Source organism: Mauremys mutica, chromosome 6, assembly GCF_020497125.1.
Source record: "Mauremys mutica isolate MM-2020 ecotype Southern chromosome 6, ASM2049712v1, whole genome shotgun sequence".
Lineage (NCBI taxonomy): Eukaryota > Metazoa > Chordata > Testudines > Geoemydidae > Mauremys > Mauremys mutica.
Window position 1 is genome coordinate 23,406,148 of NC_059077.1, and position 23,234 is coordinate 23,429,381.

General features: G+C 47.9%; 1 protein-coding gene across 3 annotated transcripts in view; it reads right to left on the minus strand.

Moving 5' to 3' along the window:
* The window catches only part of AGXT2 (alanine--glyoxylate aminotransferase 2), a 36,465-nt gene extending 13,593 nt beyond the window's left edge, over nt 1–22,872 (minus strand). Inside the window, exons 1-8 of one of the 3 annotated variants that reach the window (XM_045021486.1) lie at nt 22,790–22,872; nt 22,104–22,251; nt 14,434–14,519; nt 12,547–12,731; nt 12,117–12,240; nt 6,944–7,038; nt 4,174–4,267; nt 1,722–1,815 (exon numbers count right to left, since the gene is read on the minus strand). In XM_045021486.1, coding sequence (XP_044877421.1) covers nt 1,722–1,815; nt 4,174–4,267; nt 6,944–7,038; nt 12,117–12,240; nt 12,547–12,731; nt 14,434–14,481 — 640 coding nt within the window. In that variant the 5' untranslated portion in view covers nt 14,482–14,519; nt 22,104–22,251; nt 22,790–22,872. Of the gene's footprint in view, nt 1–1,721; nt 1,816–4,173; nt 4,268–6,943; nt 7,039–12,116; nt 12,241–12,546; nt 12,732–14,433; nt 14,520–18,434; nt 18,613–22,103; nt 22,252–22,789 lie in introns of those variants that run through there. The other 2 variants (XM_045021485.1, XM_045021484.1) reach the window with 2 other exon arrangements.
* Between the last annotated feature and the right edge of the window lie 362 nt (nt 22,873–23,234).

Here is a 23,234-nt window from a genome sequence, read left to right on the forward strand (position 1 = left end):
TCAGCTTGAGAAGATTATGGAGGGGCTGGTATGATAAGATTGTCTACAATGGCACATGGCCCACCTGTGAATGCTAGACACGGGACACTAGATGGGGAGGACTCTGAGTTACTACAGAGGAGTCCTTCCCAGCTGCCCAGTTGGTGGGTCTCACCCGCATGCTCAGGGGCTAACTGATCACCATATTCGGGGTCAGGAAGGATTTTTCCCCCAGGTCAGACTGGCAGAGACACTGGGGGGCAGGAGGGGCTGTTCCTCCACGCCCTGAGTGCCCCTGCAGCCAATGGGATGCTGCGGGGCCCCCCCGGCCTGCCCTGCCTTGGAGCCCCAGGTAAGCGCTGCACCTCCCACCCCCTCCCCACATACCCCCTCCCGCCCCCAAACTTCCTCCCGGAGCCTGAACCCACACCCCCTCCCATCCCCAAACTCCCTCCCAGAGCCTGCACCCACACCCCCTCCCACCCCAAACTCCCTCCCAGAGCCTGCACCCCCTTCCCACACACACCCTCCCACCCCCAAACTCCTTCCCAGACCCTGCACCCCCTTCCCACACACCCCTCAACCCCTAAACTCCCTCCTAGAGCCTGCACCCCCTTCCCACACACACCTTCCCACCCCCAAACTCCCTCTCAGACCCTGGACCCCCTCCCCCACCCAAACTCCCTCCCAGAGCCTGCACCCAGAGCCTTAGGCAGGTGGGGGGGGCGTTGGGGGGTGGGTTCTGGGCAGCATGAGTGACATTGGCCTGCTGGGAGGATTTGAGAACTGGCACTGAATCTAAGGTAAACTGAGTTTGAGACCCCTGGACTAGATAATCACAATGGCCCCTTCTAGCCTTAAAGTCTGTGATAGTCTTATATTTATCTAAGTTCATCTTCGTCCAGCATGATTTCTAATGAAAAGGCAGATGGGAATATTATGGAAAATATGACTGTGACTGGGCATCACTTTGTACTGTAACAGAACACAAACCAGATGTCTTCAAGCAGTTGCAAGCTATTGCCTTTATTCACCCTCAGTGACAAAGAAAGATGGCAAGAGACTGCTTTATTGTGCATTTAGGGGAAAAGTGAGTAAATAACATTTATTGCACCTAGGAGAAAAACAATTGATTTTCTAATCATCACTTGTAAAAGAAGAGTGGAGCTTTCACATGGACTGGACTGGACACACTGTGCAACATCCATAATGCCTTGTTCTATGCAAGACTTTTGCCACCCAATGTTCCAGAGTTTTTGATTTATAGTTTACATTGATCACTTCCCTTCAAGATAAAAGATGGACAGCTACCAAAACTTTACCCAGGAGAGCAGAAAACACACTAGTATTGGTATCCCTAATCTCCTGGTAACGCTAAATATTTCAGAGCAGCAGGCTACTGATTATGAGAATTGAATTTGACTCAGTCATTAGTGGCTCAGTTCAGGATTTTCAAAGGATTCTACAGGAGTTAGATGCCCAACTCCCACATATTTCTGAAAGGGAGTTGAGGGTCCAATTCCCTTAAGCCCCTTTGAAAAAAAATCACAGCCGAGAGGCCCTACTGATGAAGACTTGCTTGCCAAAATGACAATCACCAAGCTTCTCAGTAAATGGTAATATTCTTAGTAGTGTGCATTTTTAGTAGTGTATATTTGTCTATGTTGTTAAACATCCAGTTGCCTTCTCCAGTCCCTTTTCTTTTGCACCTACCAATGGACATTTTTTTGCCACCATCTAACCTGGAGAACAGCTGCATTTCCGAATAGTTTGCACCAGAGAATCTCGGCAATGGCTTCCTCCCCATGGACCACGAAAAACATCTGGTAACATTGTCTGCAAAGCACAACAAACAGCTGTAATATTGCCAGTGTGAGGAATGTAAGTACGGATCAACAGAATTTTTTTTATTTACACTGATCATTCGAAGGTCGTTAAACACTTATTCCAATATTGTTGTTTTGTTTAAATAGAGCTTGTGATGAAGAGAACTCAAAAATCTGATTGCATCTGAGACCTGATTCAGTTGAGCCATCTGAAAACAACTTGTGAAAAAATAAATAAGGACCATTTGCCCCCCGCCCCCAGATTTGAGGCCTCATGCGGAAAGTGAGGGAGAAGGCCAGAAATTAAAGTTTCTGAAGTTAAAAACATTCTGTCCTCAAGTGCCTATTTTGGGGGGTATTCACTCATGGCTGACCTGTTTATTGTTTAATTGTGTTAGTTAATTATTGTTAGCCAGGATTCACTACAGCTTTGTCCAAAATGGCCAGTTTAATTCCAAGAATCCCTAGAAAAAGAGCAGTAAAGTCAGAGAATTATAGGGCTGGAATGGACCCTAAGAGGTCATCTAGTCTAGCGCCATGAGCTGAGGCAGGACCAAGTATAACGCAACCATCCCTGACAGGTTTTTGTCTAACCTGTTCTTAAAAATCACCAAGGATGGGGATTCTACAATCTTGCTTGGAAGCCTATTCCAGAGCTTAACTATCCTTATGGCCTGAAGCTTTTCCTAATATCTAACCTGAATTTCCCTGGTGCAGATTAAATGGATTACTTCTTGTCCTATCTTCAGTGGGACATGCAGAACAATTGATCCCAGTCCTCTTTATAAACAGCCCTTAACATATTTGAAAACTTATCAAATACCCCCTCAGTCGTCTTTGCTTAAGAATAAACATGACCAGGTTTTTTAACCCTTTCCCTTAGGTCAAGTTTTCTAAACCTTTATCATTTGTATTGCTCTCCTCTGGACTCTCCCCAGTTTGTCCACATCTTTCTTAAAGTGTGGCACCCAAAACTGGACACAACACTCCAGCTGAGGCCTCATCAGGGATGAGCAAAGCAGAGTGGGACAATTACCTCCAGTGTCTTACATACGACACTCCTGTTAATACACCCCAGAAAGATATTTGCCTTTTTTGCAACTACATCACTTTGTTGACTTATATTCAATTTGTGATCCACTATAACCTCCGGATCCTTCTCAGCAGTAGAGAACTGCCTAGCCATGTATATTCCCCACTTTCCTATTTGTGCATTTGATTTTTCCTTTCCAAACTGTAGTACTTTACACTTGTTTTTATTGAATTTCATCTTGTTGATTTCAGATTTCTCCAATTCATCAAGGTCATTTTAAATTCTAATGCTGTCCTCCAAAGTACTTGCCAACCCCTCCCAGCCTAGTGTCATCTGTGAAGTTTATAAGCATATTCACTCCATTAGCCATTTGATGTGTCCTAGACATCTGACAATGAACCTGATAACTACTCTGAGTACTGTTTTTCATCCAGTTATCCACCTTAGAGGGACGCAGTAAAGTCTAGCGGGCTGGAAGCCAGGAATTTATACATTCTAATCCTGACTGCCAATGACTATGTGACAATGGGCAAGTCATTTAATAAATTATTTGGGCCAGATTCTCAGCTGCACTCAAAGAAGGCTGGGTGCATCAAAGAGCCAGCGGGAAGGAGCACACCACAAAGGAGCCCTTTGGGGGCCAGTTCTGTGGCTGGTTTGGTTCCTGGCATAGATTACAGTAGCCAACACCAGCTGCCACAGCCTCCAGAAACCATTCCCGCAGCCATGGGTCACCAAGATGTAGAGATACCATCCACACCCCTTTCCCCAGACACAACCCCTATGGTGGGGACTGTGAAAGGGTGTTGTAGGAGCCAATATGTATTTCCAAAATATTTTCAGTCCAAAAGGGAATCCCTTATGGGGCAGCTTTAAGCAGCTTTGCAAGAGCAAATCAGGACAACCCTGCCCTAACAGACCTAAGAATAGGACCCGAAGGGCGATATGCCATTGCTCTGCATCTTGGGAAGCATTTATACCAGGACAAAGTGAGAGCCAAATGGGTATAAAACACTATCATTCTCATTGCTAGCATTCTTCATTTGCTCTGTGTGGATACAAATAACTACACAGGATGCAGTGAAAAGGCAAATTAGGCTGCATATATATATATATATATATATATATATATATATATATATACATACATATATATATATATATATATATACTTATCAACCTCAGAGGGCTACAGGGAGGCTTTAAGATGTAAAGCATTACAGAAATGCTGTAATAGTCAGACAAATAGAAGGCTTGTTATTCAATAGATACAACTTTAGATAATGCTTTCCCAGCCAACAGGCCGAGTATTACAAAAAGCAACAAAAACCTCACACTTTGGCAGCCAAATGCATTGGCGACACCATGCTTATAAGATCCAATGCACGTCAAGCCCAGTGTGTATGGACTGCCTCCGTGGTATCCTCCTCTGTGTGAACAGAACAAAGCACACAAACAACATTCATTTTCTTCTGATTACATTAGCTGCAAAAGTTTTTAGGAGGAAACAATATCAGTATTCACAGAAGGCTGGTTTCTGATGTGTGTGTGGAAGACAACAAATCATTGGAAACCATGGGTGCATCCAGTACGGGACGCCTCTTGCCATATACGCTGCTCTTTTTGAGTGCCTACCAGCTGTGAGTTTTCATTGCAATTTAAAGCACACTTAAAAATAATACGTGAATGTAGTGCTCATGAAGGTGAAGGGCTAAGAACACTGGTTGGAGCCAATGGCAATTCAGGTAGGTGCTGCGCAAGATTCCTCATGCAGGTCTGCCAGAATATCTCAGGGCCGCCCAGAAGATTCAGGGGCCTGGGGGAAAGCAATTTCGGGGGCCCCCTCCATAAAATAAATTGCAATACTATACAATACTATATACTCCTGGGGGCCCCTGCGAGGCCTGGCACAAATTGCCCCACTTGCTCCCCCCCATGGGCGGCCCTAGGAAAAATAAACCTTCTGCATCTCGGCACAAACCCAGTTTTGAGAAAACTTCTTTACAAGGTATCACTGGATCTCAGCATCAGCTAGTGCTAAAAGGCACTAAAGCTCATTAAAAGGGTTGGACAAGTATTTTCCATCAAAACTTTTTCTGGATCGAAAACTAGGGGTTTTTAAAAAGCAGAAAAAAATCATGGACAATGTCTGTTTTCCTTCAAAATTTGTTGTGTTTTTTTAAATTGAAAAGCTGAAATTAGTCTGCCAAAACCTGAACATGTTTTGGGGTTTCAGAAGTGTGTGGCCAAATATTTGCTGCTTGCTGTGTTTGATTGATTAAAGAAACAATAAAAAAATTCTGCTTAAAAAAAATCCAAAACTTTTGAACCACCTCAGCTTGTGACCAAACGCCTGAGCCCATCCAGGCAGAGATTTTTCCAGGTTTCTGATACTCTGTTGGCTTCCTTGACTCATATCTGTCTCCGTAACTTTGGGTTCATTTAGGTAAGAACATAAGAATGGTCATACTAGGTCAGACTAAAGGTCCATCCAGCCCAGTATCCTGTCTACCAACAGTGGCCAATACCAAGTGCCCCAGAGGGAGTGAACCTAACAAGTAATGATCAAGTGATCTCTCTCCTGCCATCCATCTCCACCCTCTGACAAACAGAGGCTAGGGACACTATTCCTTACCCATCCTGGCTAATAGCCATTGATGGACTTAACCTCCATGCATTTCCTAGAGACTGGCTCCATGGGGTCCCTCACAAACTGGAGATGGTTACTGTGGGTTTGTCTTTAGTATAGCTTATGTACATACTCCACGAACTGAGCATTTGAGCTTGTTCCAGAATCTGGGATGAGCCTATGTTGTGAAAACTGAAATGCTCAAAATAGCACATGCATGTGAATGGACACAGGGTGCTAAAATTAAATTAACCCAGGGGTTCTCAGCTGTCAGCCTCCACCTCAAACCCCGCTTTGCCTCCAGCATTTATAATACTGTTAAATATATCAAAAAGTGTTTTTAATTTATAACGGAGGGGGGGGGTCGCACTCAGAGGTTTGCTATGTGAAAGGGGTCATGAGTACAAAAGTTTGAGAACCACCAAATTAACCCCTCTGAAGCCTCAGGGAATGCAGGGGCTGGGGGGGATCTCCCTTGGTAGGGTTGGGAAGGATATTGCTCTTCTCATGTGATCCCTCCCCCAGTGGCTAATTTTAAATGAAGCTACCTTCCCTGACGTTAATCTCCCTATGGCACTGAAACTAAATATAGACTATAATTTGGCATTTGAGAAGTTGGCAGGGCTGCGAGCTCCAGGCTGAGTGGAGGGAGATGAGCTCAGCCTGGAGCTCACATTTCCGCAACCCCCCCCCCCCCGCTTACCACGTGGCTCTGAGCGGGGAGGGGCTCAGGCCCTGCCGGAGCTACGCTGATGCTGCTGGATGCGCTGAGGCTCCGGGAGAGGGGCGGAGGCGCGGTCGGGTCGGGTCAGGGCCGGGAAGGGAGCCTCAGCCATTCTTGTGGGGGCCCCTGCGGAGCCCGGGGCAAATTGCCCCACTTGCCCCCTCCTCTGGGCGGCCCTGGAATATCTGAATCCTACATGACCAACACCCCTGCTGTTTTAATCTTGGGCTCCTCTTCTCTCTGAAGTTGTTACTGCCACTCATGAGAAACCAGGTAGTGGTTTGGGGTTAGTTTAATGAGCAATTCAGAATTCATTCATGGGAATTAATATATCAGGTGGATTTCAGAATCCTGTGCTCAGCAGGATGGCTGCAAGACTACCAGTTTGTTAAGGTCTGTCTTTCTAACTATTTTTAAAGGTGTCTATTACCAAGATATCAGAGCAGAATGAACGTGGTTTATAATACTAATAAATAAATAAAAATACACACTCTTTACTTAAGCATTAAAAAAGGGAAGTTATAGGTCCTAGGTGAATGCATGGTTTGTAAATGGAGTATTTCTAACATAAGCAGACTTGCTGAATCTTAGCTCCCAATGACTATTGCTGTTTTACTCTATTTTGGCAGACAAATTAATTTTTAGGATGTGTCTGTGGCAGAATCTGGTTAACAAAGTCTCAGCCTCTTTTTCACACAATACACAGATTGATTATGAAAAGGGAGTTTCATAAAGCACCCTAATAGAATTACCTGAAACAGATGAGGTCAAAGTTCCGAGTGTAAAGCCTTGCCATGAACATGGCCAAATCATTGGCTTCTGACCCACTGTTAGTCAGGTAAACCACCTAAGGAAGATAAAAAGCACATCAATCGTAATCTCATTATACTGAACATTTACTGTGTTTCACAATGGCAAATCTAACTAAATGTAGCTGTTTAAAGAACCAGTTTTCCTGCAATTTGCCTTCAAAGAGTTTGAAATATTGAGTGCATCTGTTTATTCAGTACAAGACAGATTTATTTTCATATAAAGTATCACTCAGCACTCGGAATGATATCCTGTCACTGACAAGGGGAACTCCAAACTGAAATAAACTTAGTAATGATCATGTGCTGTGTATGAGGGCCAATGGCAGGATGTCCCATTATAGGTTATGTCTATACTGGAGATGGAAGGTGTAATTTCCAGCTCGAGAAGACACCTGCACTAGCTCTGATCGAGCAAGAATGCTAAAATAAGAAGTGCAGCCATGGTGCCACGAGGGGCTAGCCATCCAGACTATAATCCCACCCGAAACCCTAGGCATGTATTCAGGTAGCTTGTGCATACTGTGCTTTCAACCAGCAGTTTAAAGTAGTGCCCTGGACTACTGCGAATGAGTAAGGCTATGTTTATGTCATGGAGGTCATGGAAGTCACAGAATCCGTGGCTCCCAGAGAGTTCTGTGACATTTTCTGCTTCAGCCCCGGGGGCTGCAGGACTTGAGCTAGCAGCCTGGGGGGCCCGGCAGGGTTCCGGTAGCAGCAGTGACAGGTGACAGCATCCTCAGGGGGCCCCCTGCCAGGTTCCAGCCACAGGCGACAGACTTTTGAGGGGGCTCTCCTCAGGCTTCCAGCGACAGGCCACAGCCTCACGTGCGGGGGAGGGGGGGGAACACTTCAGGTGAGCGGCTGGGGGTGTCCCATTTTCTCTTTGGGAAATATGGTCTCCCCACAGCTCCCAGCCACCGTGGTGGCAGGGGAAACCAAGGAGCCGCAGCAGCAAAAGTCACAGACAGGTTGCGGCTTCTGTGAATTTTTGTTTCTTGCCTGTGACCTGTCCATTAAAAATAACCATGACAAAATCTTAGCATTACCGAGGAGGCCATGTCTAGACTACTGGCTAAATCGGCACTGGTGCAATCGATGCAGTGGTGTTGATTTAGCAAGTCTGGTGACCTTGCGAGGATCACTGCAGACTACGTGGCTCTGGGAAGAAGGATAAAGGAGTTTGAGGCGCAAGTAGTGTTCTCGTCCATCCTCCCTGTGCAGGGAAAAGGCCGGAGTAGAGATCGTCGAATTGTGGAAGTCAACGAATGGCTACGCAGGTGGTGTCGGAAAGAAGGCTTTGGATTCTTCAACCACAGGATGATGTTCCAAGAAGGAGGAGTGCTAGGCAGAGACGGGCTCCACCTAACGAAGAGGGGGAAGAGCATCTTTGCAAGCGGGCTGGCTAACCTAGTGAGGAGGGCTTTAAACTAGGTTCACCAGGGAAAGGAGACCAAAGTCCTGAGGTAAGTGGGGAAATGGGATACTGGGAGGAAGCACGAGCAGGAGAGTGCAAGAGGGGAGGACTCCTGTCTCAGACCGAGAAAGCGGGACAATCAGCGAGTTATCTTAAGTGCCTATACACAAATGCAAGAAGCCTGGGAAACAAGCAGGGAGAGCTGGAAGTCCTGGCACAGTCAAGGAACTATGATGTAATTTGAATAACAGAGACTTGGTGGGATAACTCACATGACTGGAGTACTGTCATGGATGGATATAAACTGTTCAGGAAGGACAGGCAGGGCAGAAAAGGTGGAGGAGTTGCATTGTATGTAAGAGAGCAGTATGACTGCTCAGAGCTCCGGTATGAAACTGCAGAAAAACCTGAGAGTCTCTGAATTAAGTTTAGAAGTGTGAGCAACAAAGGTGATGTCCTGGTGAGAGTCTGCTATAGACCACCAGACCAGGGGGATGAGGTGGATGAGGCTTTCTTCTGGCAACTAGCAGAAGTTACTAGATCGCAGGCCCTGGTTCTCATGGGAGACTTTAATCACCCTGATATCTGCTGGGAGAGCAATACAGCGGTGCACAGACAATCCAGGAAGTTTTTGGAAAGTGTAGGGGACAATTTCCTGGTGCAAGTGCTGGAGGAACCAACTAGGGGCAGAGCTCTTCTTGACCTGCTGCTCACAAACAGGGAAGAATTAGCAGGGGAAGCAAAAGTGGATGGGAACCTGGGAGGCAGTGACCATGAGATGGTTGAGTTCAGGATCCTGACACAAGGAAGAAAGGAGAGCAGCAGAATACGGACCCTGGACTTCAGAAAAGCAGACTTTGACTCCCTCAGGGAACTGATGGGCAGGATCCCCTGGGAGAATAACATGAGGGGGAAAGGAGTCCAGGAGAGCTGGCTGTATTTTAAAGAATCCTTATTGAGGTTGCAGGAAAAAAAACATCCTGATGTGTAGAAAGAATAGTAAATATGGCAGGTGACCAGCTTGGCTTAACAGTGAAATCCTTGCTGATCTTAAACGCAAAAAAGCAGCTTACAAAAAGTGGAAGATTGGACAAATGACCAAGGAAGAGTATAAAAATATTGTTCAGGCATGCAGGAATGAAATCAGGAAGGCCAAATCACACTTTGGAGTTGCAGCTAGCAAGAGATGTTAAGAGTAACAAGAAGGGTTTCTTCAGGTATGTTAGCAACAAGAAGAAAGTCAAGGAAAGTGTGGGCCCCTTCCTGAATGAGGGAGGCAACATAGTGACAGAGGATGTGGAAAAAGCTAATGTACTCAATGCTTTTTTTGCCTCTGTCTTCACAAACAAGGTCAGATCCCAGACTGCTGCACTAGGCAGCACAGCATGGGGAGAAGGTGACCAGCCCTCTGTGGAGAAAGAAGTGGTTAAGGACTATTTAGGAAAGCTGGACGAGCACAAGTCCATGGGGCCGGATGCGCTGCATCCAAGGGTGCTAAAGGAGTTGGCGGATGTGATTGCAGAGCCATTGGCCATTATCTTTGAAAACTCATGGTGATTGGGGGAGGTCCCGGATGACTGGAAAAAGGCTAATGTAGAGCCCATCTTTAAAAAAGGGAAGGAGGAGGATCTGGGGAACTACAGGCCAGTTAGCCTCACCTCAGTCCCTGGAAAAATCATGGAGCAAGTCCTCAAGGAATCAATTCTGAAGCACTTAGAGCAGAGGAAAGTGATCAGGAACAATCAGTATGGATTCACCAAGGCCAAGTCATGCCTGACTAACCTAACTGCCTTCTATGAGGAGATAATTGGGTCTGTGGATGAGGGGAAAGCAGTGGATGTGTTATTCCTTGACTTTAGCAAAGCTTTTGATAAGGTCTTCCACAATATTCTTGCCGGCAAGTTAAAGAAGTATGGGCTGGATGAATGGACTATAAGGTGGATAGAAAGCTGGCTAGATTGTCAGGCTCAACGAGTAGTGATCAATGGCTCCATGTCTAGTTGGCAGCCGGTTTCAAGTGGAGTGCCCCAAGGGTCGGTCCTGGGGCCGGTTTTATTCAATGTCTTCATTAATGATCTGGAGGTTGGACTGCACTCTCAGCAAATTTGCAGATGACACTAAACTGGGAGGAGTGGTAGATACACTGGAGGGTAGGGATAGGATACAGAGGGGTCTAGACAAATTAGAGGATTGGACCAAAAGAAATCTGATAAGGTTCAACAAGGACAAGTGCAGAGGCCTGCACTTAGGATAGAAGAATCCCATTCACTGTTACAGACTAGGGACAGAATGGCTAGGCAGCAGTTCTGCAGAAAGGACCTAGGGGTTACAGTGTATGAGAAGCTGGATAAGAGTCAACAATATGTCCTTGTTGCCAAGAAGGCTAATGGTATTTTGGGCTGTATAAGTAGGGGCACTGCCAGCAGATTGAGGGGCATGATCATTCCCTTCTATTCAACATTGGTGAGGCCTCATCTGGAGTACTGTGCCCAGTTTTGGGCCCCACACTACAAGAAGGATGTGGAAAAACTGGAGAGTCCAGCGGAGGGCAACAAAAATGATTAGGGGACTGGAGCACATGACTTATGAGAGGCTGAGGGAACTGGGATTGTTTAGTCTGCAGAAGAGAAGAATGAGGGGGGATTTGATAGCTGCTTTCAACTACCTGAAAGGGGGTTCCAAAGAAGATGGATCTAGACTGTTCTAAGTGGTGGCAGATGACAGAACAAGGAGTCATGGTCTCAAGTTACAGTGGGGGAGGTTACAGGTTGGCTATTAGGAAAAACTTTTTCACTAGGAGGGTGGTGAAGCACTGGAATGGGTTACTTAGGGAGGTGGTGGAATCTCCTTCCTTAGAGGTTTTTAAGGTCAGGCTTGACAAAGCTCTGGCTGGGATGATTTAGTTGGGAATTGGTCCGGCTTTGAGCGGAGGTTGGACTAGATGACCTCCTGAGGTCCCTTCCAACCCTGATATTCTATGATTCTATGCTAAGTCGATGGCAGAGTGCTCTCCCATTGACGTCTGTACTCCACCTCCCAGAGAGGTGGAAGCTATGTTGAAGGGAGAGCATCATAGCGCAGTGTAGATACCACTGTAAATCGACCTAAGTTATGTTTTATGTAAGTTATGTAACTGAAGTACTGAACTAGCATAATTTAGATTGACTCACAGCATTAGTGTAGACCAGCTGTGAGTTGTGTCAGGGACTATTGCTTCTGAGTCCCCCAGCTATCTTGTGTTTTACAATCAGTTTATAGGTACTATGTAAACAAATTGGAATAATAAAAAAAAAAGTTTCCTCTCCCAAAGTCTCCTCTCCAAATAAAACTTAGGTGCTAACTGTAACAATAGCATGCAAAACATGTTTCAATTTATGAGTGATTTTTAAATTGACAGTGCCCCTTTAAGAGGAAATTTGAAGACAAAGCAACTCAGAAAGTAGGGATCCAAGCAGTAAGGCAACAGTTTAGGGTTTTATTCGTGTGTGGCTCTGAGCTCACTGTAAAGATCAGCATTGTCCTGAGAACTGTAAGTTTTTTCTCTTTACCTGAAGCTTTATACTCCCTTTGGGGATTTTTAATAAGGATATGAGGTTGATATCACAATATTTTGTCTCCAAATAGCGTAGCACTCTCCATTAGCTATTGAAATAAAATTATTTTAATTAACAGCTATCCATCCTGCTGGGATTTAGGTACCTTAAGCGGATCAGGGAGAAGTGCTGTTAGTTTCTCCACATATTCCTGGATTAATGGATGCATGTAGATGTTGGTTGTATGCCACAGACGACCAAGCTGTTTTTGGGCAGCTGCAGTTACCTTCCTGTGTGCAGTAAGAAAGACTGACTCATTTAATTCAACATACATACAATTTTTTTCTGACTCTGCTATTAATTCTTAAAATTCTGGCATTTTCCTGACTGCCAGATGAACGAATGAATGGATAAAGAGAGGAATGAGCTAATTTGCCAAAAGATCACTGCAGCTGGTTTGAACCTAAGAATCTGATCCCAGATACACCAAAACACAGCGTGCCATATTCTGTCTTTGGATACATGGGGCCACAAACAAAAAAGACAAAAGTATATTTCTATATTAGTCAGTGTAACTCATACAATTACATACTTACGGGTGACAGTGACCAACACTGACAGTAACAATTCCAGCAAAGAGATCAAGGTACCTTCGTCCCTCATAATCAAACAGCCACTGCATATGTCCCTGATGTAGCAGCAGTGGTTTCTTGTAGTACGTTACCAGTGATGGAGCCAGATTCTGTTTGCGGATCTTCAGCATACGCTCATAGGGATAGGACTGTAGGAGGAAAGAAATCATTTCTGCCCACATTACTAAAGGTTTTAATGGATCATAAAGGTATTCATCATATCAACACAATATAATTTGTTCATGTTGGAATCCAAGTTAACTAAATAACTACAATTTAAAAATAAATACCAACCCACAATTAGGCTATATAAAACTCTGCAATCCCATAATTTAAACGAGAGTGCTATATTGCACTGATCTCTTACTTAAAGGTTATGAAATCCACAACCTATCACAAATTAAGCAGATTTAACATGGGCATGTGACTTGCCCATGTGACGCCAAACTTCATCTTGTTACCTGTAATTTTTCTCAAACTAGAACAATAGGTTTCCTTCCACATGGCAGAAATTATAAATGGCCCTGGAAACATCTCTATGTTGCCTCTTACCTGCTCTAACCTCTGGACTATGAATTTTTACTATTGGGAGCATTCTAAACAAACAACTGAGGACCTTCCAAATCAGTTGGACGCAATCAGAAACATGACTTAAGCCAGCAGTTTATTCCATCATTGCGATAAACCTGATCCAAGAACTTTGCAATGAATGTACGTATTTGATTCCTTTAACCAATTTTAACTCTCACCTTTCTTTCTTTCTTTTTATAAATAAGCCTTTAGATGCTAAAGGATTGGCAACAGTGTAATTATTAAGTAAGATTCTGCGTTATATATTGACCTGGTAAGTGGCTGGTCCTTTGGGATCAAAATAACTACTTGCGTGATGAAATTGGTTTTAAATAACCACTCATCATTAAGTCTAGTGTCTGGGTGTTAAAACCAGGACTGGACTACCTAAGGAGACTGCTTTTCTGAATTCTTGTTAGCCAGTGTGGTGAAACAGAAGTTTACTTTCGTTGCTGGTCCGGTATATCTTATGGGATAATAACCACCAGCTTCGGGTGTGTCTGCCCTATTTGTCAGCAGCTTGTCCTGAATTTGGTACTCTCAGTTGTGATCCAATGAGGCACGATGATAATAGGATACAGAGCTATCTTGGCAACTGATCCACAACCATAGAACTGAATCAGAGAAGATATCTGAACCATCATAAATCTTGTCACCCTCAGATGAAAATGTAAACACATTTCTGTAACCGTAAATTGGCACAGTAACGGAACATCTACTCAACAGTGTTTAATTCATGATATCTAAGTCATACATTTATCTTTCCTGTGATTGTTGCTTGAAAATACGCCTTTTTAACTGATCGGATACTTATTAGCTCTTTTCTGGACACAGGCCCTGGAGCATTAGATATTAAATAAGAGTAGTTCCTTAAATATCAAACATTTCCCCTCCCCTCTCTACCCCTATTGCACTCCCCACCCAAAACTAACTTGGCACACATTTTGGTGGAGAGGGTAAAACATTTTACAGAACTCCTCAAATTAGGTATTAAAAATCAGTGAGAAGGAAACAAATAATAGAAAAATGTTTCATTGCGACCTTTCCTTGGGTTAAGATTGTTCTTCTAGAGTACTCTAATCAGCACCACAGAGGCCGTGTTTAACTCTGATCTCCAAAGGATCTCAGAGAAGGATAAAAGCCATGATCTAAACTGCTGATGCCACTGAAGAATACTCATAATAAGCTAGTGAACAGAACAATTACGGCATACAGCAGAATGGTGATCTTGGCAACGAAATCTAGTCTAAACCCAAGTACAGTACACTGTGCATGACTTACCTCATATTTTCCAGGTGAAAAGTCACAAGGAGGCATTTTTGCTTGCATGGAGAAAGAGTTTTTCAATTCCTGCTGTCTAAGTGTATCTAATAAAATACAGTGGATTAGGAGGATTATCACAACATCTCAAAGCACACATCTGAAACAAACTTTCTTTGAACATTTGTTTTTGCAACAATATAAGTGAGGACCAAGGTAGTTATATTTCTGCCGAGAGATTTCATTCAAGGAGAAAATGCATTAAACATTTGTGTTTTTCGTAAAGCTGAAACATAGATTTACTAAACTTATATTTTTCCCCTTAGTATTTATCTTCTAAAACACAGAACTCCTCCAGACAGCCATTGGCGACTTTGATTTTCTTTGCCATCAACCATCAAAATAACTTTCTGCTACAGACTGCCATTAGAGTTATTGATTTTTTAATCAAAATTCTGAAAACATTAAGCCATTATGTCTTTTATTTGATAAACTGGAAAAATACGTAGACTAACTTCAGAGAATTTTAGTTTTTAAAAATGTTCCCCTTGCAGTCCTAAGATTATCAATTAAGGTGGGTTTTAGTTTTGTCTTTTAAGAAACTAAAGATTTCTAATGAGCTATGATTTTACACATCAAAATGAAGAATCTAACTTTCATAGAAATTAACTTTCTGGAAGTAAATAAGAAAATTATACTTGTGGCTACTTTCCTTAAGACCAAAATAGAATCAGCTAGTGAAGGACTGATAATATGGATAAATAAGATTGACTGACTGACCACAAAAATCTTCCTTATTTTAAGTGTCAGAGTCAGCCACTGGGTTAATCTAGTTATAAAGCAGAGGTCCCCAAACTGTGGGGAGTGACCCCCCAGCAGAACGTTCGGGGGGACTCGGTAGGGCCCAGGCCAGCCCCTAAAGGGGGTAGGGAGGCATCACCACCCAGCCCCCCTCTGCCCCCAGCTCCACTCCAGCACCAGCATATGCCCCTGGCTCCCAACTGGAGCTCAGCCTCCAGCTCTGGCCGAGCCCCTGACCACAACTCCCGGGGGTAGGGAGTGGCAAATCGATTCCATTGCTGGTAAGGTGGGAGGGTGCAACAGGAAAAAGTTTGAGGATCACTGTTATTAAGTGATCATATACAATAGTTTTTCATATGATGTCCTTGCATCCCAGGAATGTCTTTTGGCACAGCTAAGCTGTCTGAGTTCTTTTATTTAAAAAAAAATGTAATAAAACTACAAACTGTTCAAAACTAATTCCAAGCAGAATTTGCTTGCTAGGAACCAGTGACCTAGTGGAAGAACTGTGGCATGTTATCACCAGTGTTTTGAATTAATAGAAAAGTTATATAAATCACTGGCAACGTTGTTCTTTGGCAGAAAATGACAGTTAATAACACTTGCACAAGCAGCAAAGAATCCTGTGGCACCTTATAGACTAACAGACGTATTGGAGCATGAGCTTTCGTGGGTGAATACCCACTTCTTCGGATGCAAGTGGTGGAAATTTCCTGGGGCAGGTATATATAAGCAAGCAAGAAGCAAGCTAGAGATAACGAGGTTAGATCAATCAGGGAGGATGAGGCCCTGTTCTAGCAGTTGAAGTGTGAAAACCAAGGGAGGAGAAACTGGTTCTGTAATTGGCAAGCCATTCACAGTCTTTGTTTAGTCCTGAGCTGATGGTGTCAAATTTGCAGATGAACTGGAGCTCAGCAGTTTCTCTTTGAAGTCTGGTCCTAAAGTTTTTTTGCTGTAGGATGGCCACCTTAAGATCTGCTATTGTGTGGCCAGGGAGGTTGAAGTGTTCCCCAACAGGTTTTTGTATATTGCCATTCCTAATGTCTGATTTGTGTCCATTTATCCTTTTCCTTAGAGACTGTCCAGTTTGGCCGATGTACATAGCAGAGGGGCATTGCTGGCATATGATGGCATATATTACATTGGTGGAAGTGCAGGTGAATGGATGTGGCTGATCTGGTTTGGTCCTGTGATGGTGTTGCTGGTGTAGATATGTGGGCAGAGTTGGCATCGAGGTTTGTTGCATGGATTGGTTCCTGAGCTAGAGTTACTATGGTGCGGTGTGCAGTTGCTGGTGAGAATATGCTTCAGGTTGGCAGGTTGTCTGTGGGCGAGGACTGGTCTGCCACCCAAGGCCTGTGAAAGTGTGGGATCATTGTCCAGGATGGGTTGTAGATCCCTGATGATGCGTTGTAGGGGTTTTAGCTGGGGACTGTATGTGATGGCCAGTGGAGTCCTGTTGGTTTCTTTCTTGGGTTTGTCTTCCAGTAGGAGGCTTCTGGGTACACGTCTGGCTCTGTTGATCTGTTTCCTTATTTCCTCGTGTGGGTACTGTAGTCTTGAGAATGCTTGGTGGAGATTTTCTAGGTGTTGGTCTCTGTCTGCGGGGTTAGAGCAGATACGGTTGTACCTCAGTGCTTGGCTGTAGACAATGGATCTTGTGGTGTGTCCGGGATGGAAGCTGGAGGCATGAAGGTAGGCATAGCGGTCGGTAGGTTTTCGGTATAGGGTGGTGTTGATGTGACCATCACTTATTTGCACCGTGGTGTCTAGGAAGTGGACCTCCCGTGTAGATTGGTCCAGGCTGAGGTTGATGGAGGGGTGGAAGCTGTTGAAATTGTGGTGGAATTTTTCCAGAGTCTCCTTCCCATGGGTCCAGATGATGAAGATGTCATCGATGTAGCATAGGTAGAGAAGGGGCGTGAGTGGACGGGAGCTGAGGAAGCGTTGTTCCAGGTCGGCCATAAAAATATTGGCATATTGTGGGGCCATACGGGTGCCCATAGCGGTGCCACTGATCTGGAGATATATATTGTCAGCAAAATTGAAATAGTTGTGTGTGAGGATAAAGCCACAGAGCTCAGCAACCAGTTGTGCTGTGGCATCATCAGGGATACTGTTCCTGACAGCTTGTATTCCATCAGTGTGTGGGATGTTTGTGTAGAGAGCCTCTACATCCATGGTGGCCAGGATGGTGTTTTCTGGAAGGTCACCAATGCATTGTAGGTGACCTTCAACACTTGCACATTATTTCACAATAAATACTATCAGGACACCAAGTATATAGAAAAAATCCTGCATTCTGAGAGATACACATATGTTGCACTTGAGTCAGAAGCCAACACTGGCGATTACCGGTACATATTTTTACAGGGGTACTTTTGTAGGACTGTTCTCCAATCTTAAAAAAAAAGTCACCACAGAAACCTTTTTTCTATGTTGACCTCTGATGACATTTACATTGTCATGGAGCAGTGGGGTTATTTGGTCCCAGGCAACGTTTCATAGAATCACAGAATATCAGGGTTGGAAGGGACCTCGGGAGGTCACGTAGTCCAACCCCTTGATCAAAGCAGGACCAATCCCCAGACAGATTTTTGCCTCAGATCCCTAAATGGCCCCCTCAAGGGCTGAACTCACAACCCTGAGCTTAGCAGGCCAATGCTCAAACCCTGTTCTACGGTGCAGCTACGGGACTGAGCGGCTATTGTTAGTTAGCGCTCTGAGGAAAAGGGATTGAAAAAGTAAGTGTTTCATTCATGGTAACGAGGCTGGAAATTGTAACGCAGAACTTCTACCTGGAGTTAGTCTGCGGGCCTGACAAAAGCTCCCTCCCTATTTTCCCCCCTCTGAAGTCCACGTGGAGGTAGAGACTAAAATACATGTCAGGCCAGGGGATTCCTCAGCCAGCCCTGAAAGAGCCGCAGCGCTGCGGGCTCACACGCGGACGGCTCCCGAGCCCGCAGACCCGGTAAATGTGGAGCCCACGCAGCGGAGAGCGGCCAGGGCTGTGAACCGGCTGCTCTTGCCACGCTCCGGAGCCGGCCCCGGACGGGGTTTGGGACGGGCGGAGCCAGCCCCAGCGCCCCGCTCGCTCGGGCAGGAGCGGCCCGGGCCAGGGGCGCAGGACCAGGACCGGGCCCGGGCAGGCAGGGCGGCCGCCCTACACCGGCGGATCCGGGCCAGGGTTAGCTGCGCCCAACGCCCACCCACCCCCTTACCGCTGCCGGGGAGTCGCCTCCTGCCCCCCGCCCAGAGCGGGCCGAGCCGCCCGAGCGCCCTGGCCATGCTCGGGGTAGTGGGGGCCGCGGCCCAAAGCCCCCGGCGGGGCCTGAACTTTGCTGTGGGCCGAGCCGGGCCGAGCCCACCAATGCGGGCAGCGGAGGCGCCTGCTCCGTTTCCGACCCACTTTTACTCACTCCGCCCCTGCCCGCCTCCTGCTCTTTTATCCCCAATGGCCTCATTTCCTAGCGCCTCTGTGCCCACCAGCAGCCCCTGTCCCTCTGCCCCTCCCCCGCCTATCGGCTCCCGCCCCCGCTTCATCGCCCTTCCACCTACCTCCTGCCCCTCTGTGCCACCGATCTGCTCCCTGCCGCCGCTTTCCCTTCGCCACCCCACATGGGTGGCAAGTTTGTAGAAATTTTGGTGGTGCCTAGAACCCGACTCCCAACTCCGCCCCCCAAACTCTGCCCCCCCCCGCCTAAGGCTCTGGGAGGGGGCTCGGCGGGGGAGGTCTGGGGTGCAGATCCTGGGCTGGGGAATAGGGTGCAGGAGAGGTGCAGGGTGCAGGCTTTGGGATGGAGTTTGGGTGCTGGGTGCAGGCTCTGGGCTGGGGCAGGGGGTGGGTGTGCAGGGGGGGTGAAGGGTGCAGGCTTTGGGACGGAGTTTGGGATTGGGAAGGGGTGTGTGGGAAGGGGAAGGGGGTGCACCTTCTGAGGAGGGAGTTTGGGGATAGGAGGGAGTACTGGGGTGGGGGCTGAGGATGAGGGATTCATGATGCAGGAGGGGGCTCAGGGCTGGGGCAGAGGATTAGGGTGCGGGGGATGAGGGCTCTGGCTCGTGCTGAGGTGTTCATGATGCAGGAGGGGGCTCAGGGAAGAGGGTTGGGGTGTGGGTTGAGGGCTGTGGGACTGAGGATGAGGGGTTCATGATGGGGGGGCTCAGGGCTGGGGCAGAGGATTAGGATGCAGGGGGATGAGGGGTTCATGATGCGGGGGCGCTCAGGGCTGGGGCTGAGGATTAGGGTGCGGGGAGATGAGGGCTCTGGCTGGGGCTGAGGATTAGGGTGCAGGGGGATGAGGGCTCTGGCTGGGGCTGAGGATTAGGGTGCAGGGGGATGAGGGGTTCATGTTGCGTGGGGGGGCTTGGCTGGGGCAGAGGATTAAGGTGCGAGGGGATGAGGGTTCTGGCTGGGGCTGGGAGATAAAGGGTTCATGATGTGGGGGCGCTCAGGGCTGGGGATGAGGATTAGGGTGCAGGGGGATGAGGGCTCCGGCTGGGGATGAGGATTAGGGTGCGGGGGGATGAGGGCTCTGGCTGGGGATGAGGATTAGGGTGCGGGGGGGATGAGGGCTCCGGCTGGGGTTGAGGGTTTGGGGCATTGGAGAGGCTCAGGGTAAGGGCAGCCTGCCTTGCCATTATTGGTGGGCGGGCACTAGGACCCTGGGGCAGCAGACAGCCATTCTGCTGGGAGCAGATCTCTGGCAGCACAGAGCAGGCTGGGGAGAGGCGCGGCTGCTTTTTGTCAGGCAGGGACGTGGGGCGGGGGGGGCGTGGCAGGCAGGGGCTGGGACCTGCTCCAGGCAGGGACGCGGCGGGGTGGGGGGGGAGACCCGCGGGGGCCGAGCCTGATCCAGGCAGGGCCGGGGGAGAGACCCAGGCCCAGCTCCAAATATTGCTGGAGCAGGGCACCCGGCCCTGAATATTCCTGGAGCCCAGGCACCGCAAACATATATAACCTGCCGCCTATGCCACCCCACTGCCCACGCCTCTTGCGTTCCCCATTACAATCTCCATCAAAACAGTCCAGGCCCTCTCCCCTCACTGCCCACTGTTAGAGGTTTTCCCTCAGCCCTCCCGCTTCCCTGGGTGCTGGCACGCAGACAGCAAGCGACCAGCAGTCCGAAGCGCAGACAATGCCATGTTTATTGGGGTTAGTTTCCAAACAAGCATATTTCGAAGCCCTTCACACCAGTCGGGCTTATCTCTATAGGCCAATAGAGTCTGTTCCCCAGTGTCCCCCTTCCCGGCTCCGACGTCGCAGAGCGTTTACCCAGCGTCCACCTTCCTGTCTCCGAGGCCGCAGAGCGTTTACCCAACATCCACCTTCCTGGCTCCGAGGCCGCAGAGTGTTTACCCAGCGTCCCCCTTCCCGGCTCCGAAGCCGCAGAGCGTTTACCCAGCGTCCCCCTTCTTGGCTCCAACACTGCAGAGCTTTTCCCCCATGTCCCCCTTCCCGGCTCCAACGCCGCAGAGCATTCACCCCGCGTCCCCCTTTCCGGCTCCGACGCAGCAGAGCATTTACCCCGCGTCCCCCTTCCCGGCTCCGACACAGCAGAGCGTTCACCCCGCGTCCCCCTTCCCAGCTCCGACGCTGCAGAGCGTTCACCCCGCGTCCCCCTTCCCGGCTCCGACGCGGCAGAGCGTTCACCCCGCGTCCCCCTTCCCGGCTCCGACGCGGCAGAGCGTTCACCCCGCGTCCCCCTTCCCGGCTCCGACGCGGCAGAGCGTTCACCCCGCGTCCCCCTTCCTGGCTCCGACGCGGCAGAGCGTTTACCCCGCCTCCCCCTTCCCGGCTCCGAGGCCGCAGAGCGTTTACCCCGCCTCCCCCTTCCCGGCTCCGAGGCCTCAGAGTGTTTACCCAGCGTCCCCCTTCCCGGCTTTGAGGCTGCAGAGCCTTGCCTGTGTCCCTGTTTCCTATTCCCTGTTCCCATTCCCCTCCCTTAGCAAACATGATTCCAATTTCCCCCCATTCCTGTTTGACCCCAGTTTATATAGTAATATTCTCAGCTATACCTTAACCGATCATTTTACTGAAATTTAACTAACCAGTCCTAACATATTGTAACACAATTCTCTAACCAGTTCTATCCCACGACCCTAATTAACTTACACCTAGAAAAATTAATTATACAGCAGACAGAAACAGTTAGAGAACCAGACAGATTAACAATAGAAAAGTGGGGGCCATAAAGATAAAACATACAGAAATGAGGGTTTCAGAATCACAATCAATAAGTGATCTCTTGCCAGACAGGATGTACATCTTAAGATCTATTTCTTTATCTGGTGGTGATAGGAAGACGATCCTGTCCTGATACTGCCCAACAGCCCAATACCACCTTATTTCAATGTGACTGGTTTGGGATGTGAGGATGTGACCATACGCTTCCCGTCTTATGGCCGCCCCTGCTGCTTAGCCAAAGGCCTCAGCCTAAGAACAAGGCCTCAAACTATCCTAGTGAAAGAAGGCCCATACACAGGCAGACTGTGATTTTGATCCCGCCAGCTCTGGATGTCGTTCGGGGGAGGGGACAGAAGCTGGAAAGAGGTGGGGGGGGACATGGGGGAAGGGGTGGAGTGGGAGTGGGAGTGGGGGCGGTGGAGAGGGGCAGGCTGGGGCCGAGTTGCTTGCTGCTGCCAGTGCCAGGCCCCCCACTAACTCTCCTGGCTGCCCTGGACCCTGTGTCCCCCTGAAGTGCAGGGCCCCCCAAAGCATGGGGCCCGGGTTGGTTGCCTGAAAATGGACAGGACGGCTCTGAAAATATAAGCACAAACATTGGTAGAGCTGGGCCTGTGTTCCTGAGTATTGGTGGAGCACGGGCACCTCAGGCCCATATAACTCGCCGCCTATGTCCCCAGCCCCTTCTAGAGGTGAGCAGACTACTCACAACAACGTTCAGAAATGCTCCCAGCACTCCGGCCAGAAATGGTGCTTGGTTTGGGGTGAGCATTCTGCCCCACAGGGATAATTTCCAGTCAAAGTTGGTTCCACAGTGAAAACATGTAGAGACCACACACATCTTTGCAGCAGAAGTACTGTTTTTGCAAAATAGGCCAAGTGTATGAAAATAGACAAAAGGAAATAAAGGGAGACGTTACGAAGTGCATCAGGCAGCCCCATCCCATTCCCCCTAATCTCTCTCCTGTATCCTAATTTTTCCACCCCCCATCTCCTGTCTGCCCCCCCGGGACTCCTGCCCCATCCACCCCCCCCCCGTTCCCTGACAGCCCCTCTGGGACCCATGCCCATCCACACCCCTCTGCTCCCTGTCCCCTGACCGCCCCCAGACCTCAGTCGCCCCATCCAACCCCTCCTCATTCCTGACAGCCCACCCGGCACCCCTGCCCAATCCAACCACCCCTTCTCCCTGTCCCCTGACTGCCCCAGAACCCCTGCCCCTGACTGTCCCCTGCCGCCCCATCCAACCCCCCCCTTCCTGACTGCCCCCTTGGACTGCTGCCCCCATTCAACCCCCTGTTCCTCCCCCCACCACTACCCACACCCGCGCCCCCTGACCACCACCCCAAACTCTCCTGCCCTCTATCCAACCTCTCCTGCTCCCTGCCCCCTTACCACGCTGCCTGGAGCACTAGTTGTGGCCTTTGGGCGTAGTTTGCCCATGTCTGTTCTAGCCCTTGTCACAGAGAAAAGCTTAACATGCAAACCTTAAAAGCTCAAAAGCCACAAGGCAAATAAAGACTCCCAAATGTATAACTTTGTAAAATTTGAACAACAGTCTCGTGATTTTTGGATGGCCCTGACTCATGATTTTTTTGAATGTTTCTGTTGGGTAATACTGGGTACGCCTGTATAAATAAAAGAATGCTACGAGCTGCAGCAGTGTTTGCACAAATGTTGAAAGGAATTGTCCCTTGAAGTAGGGCACACTCTTAAAAGCTGTTGCGTGCCTCTGGCTAAAAGCAGGAGCTGAAGGCATACAGGACCTCACAGGATTGGGTTTGGCATATTACATTTTAACATATTTTAGTGAAACAAAACTTCTTATACTCTTTGATTA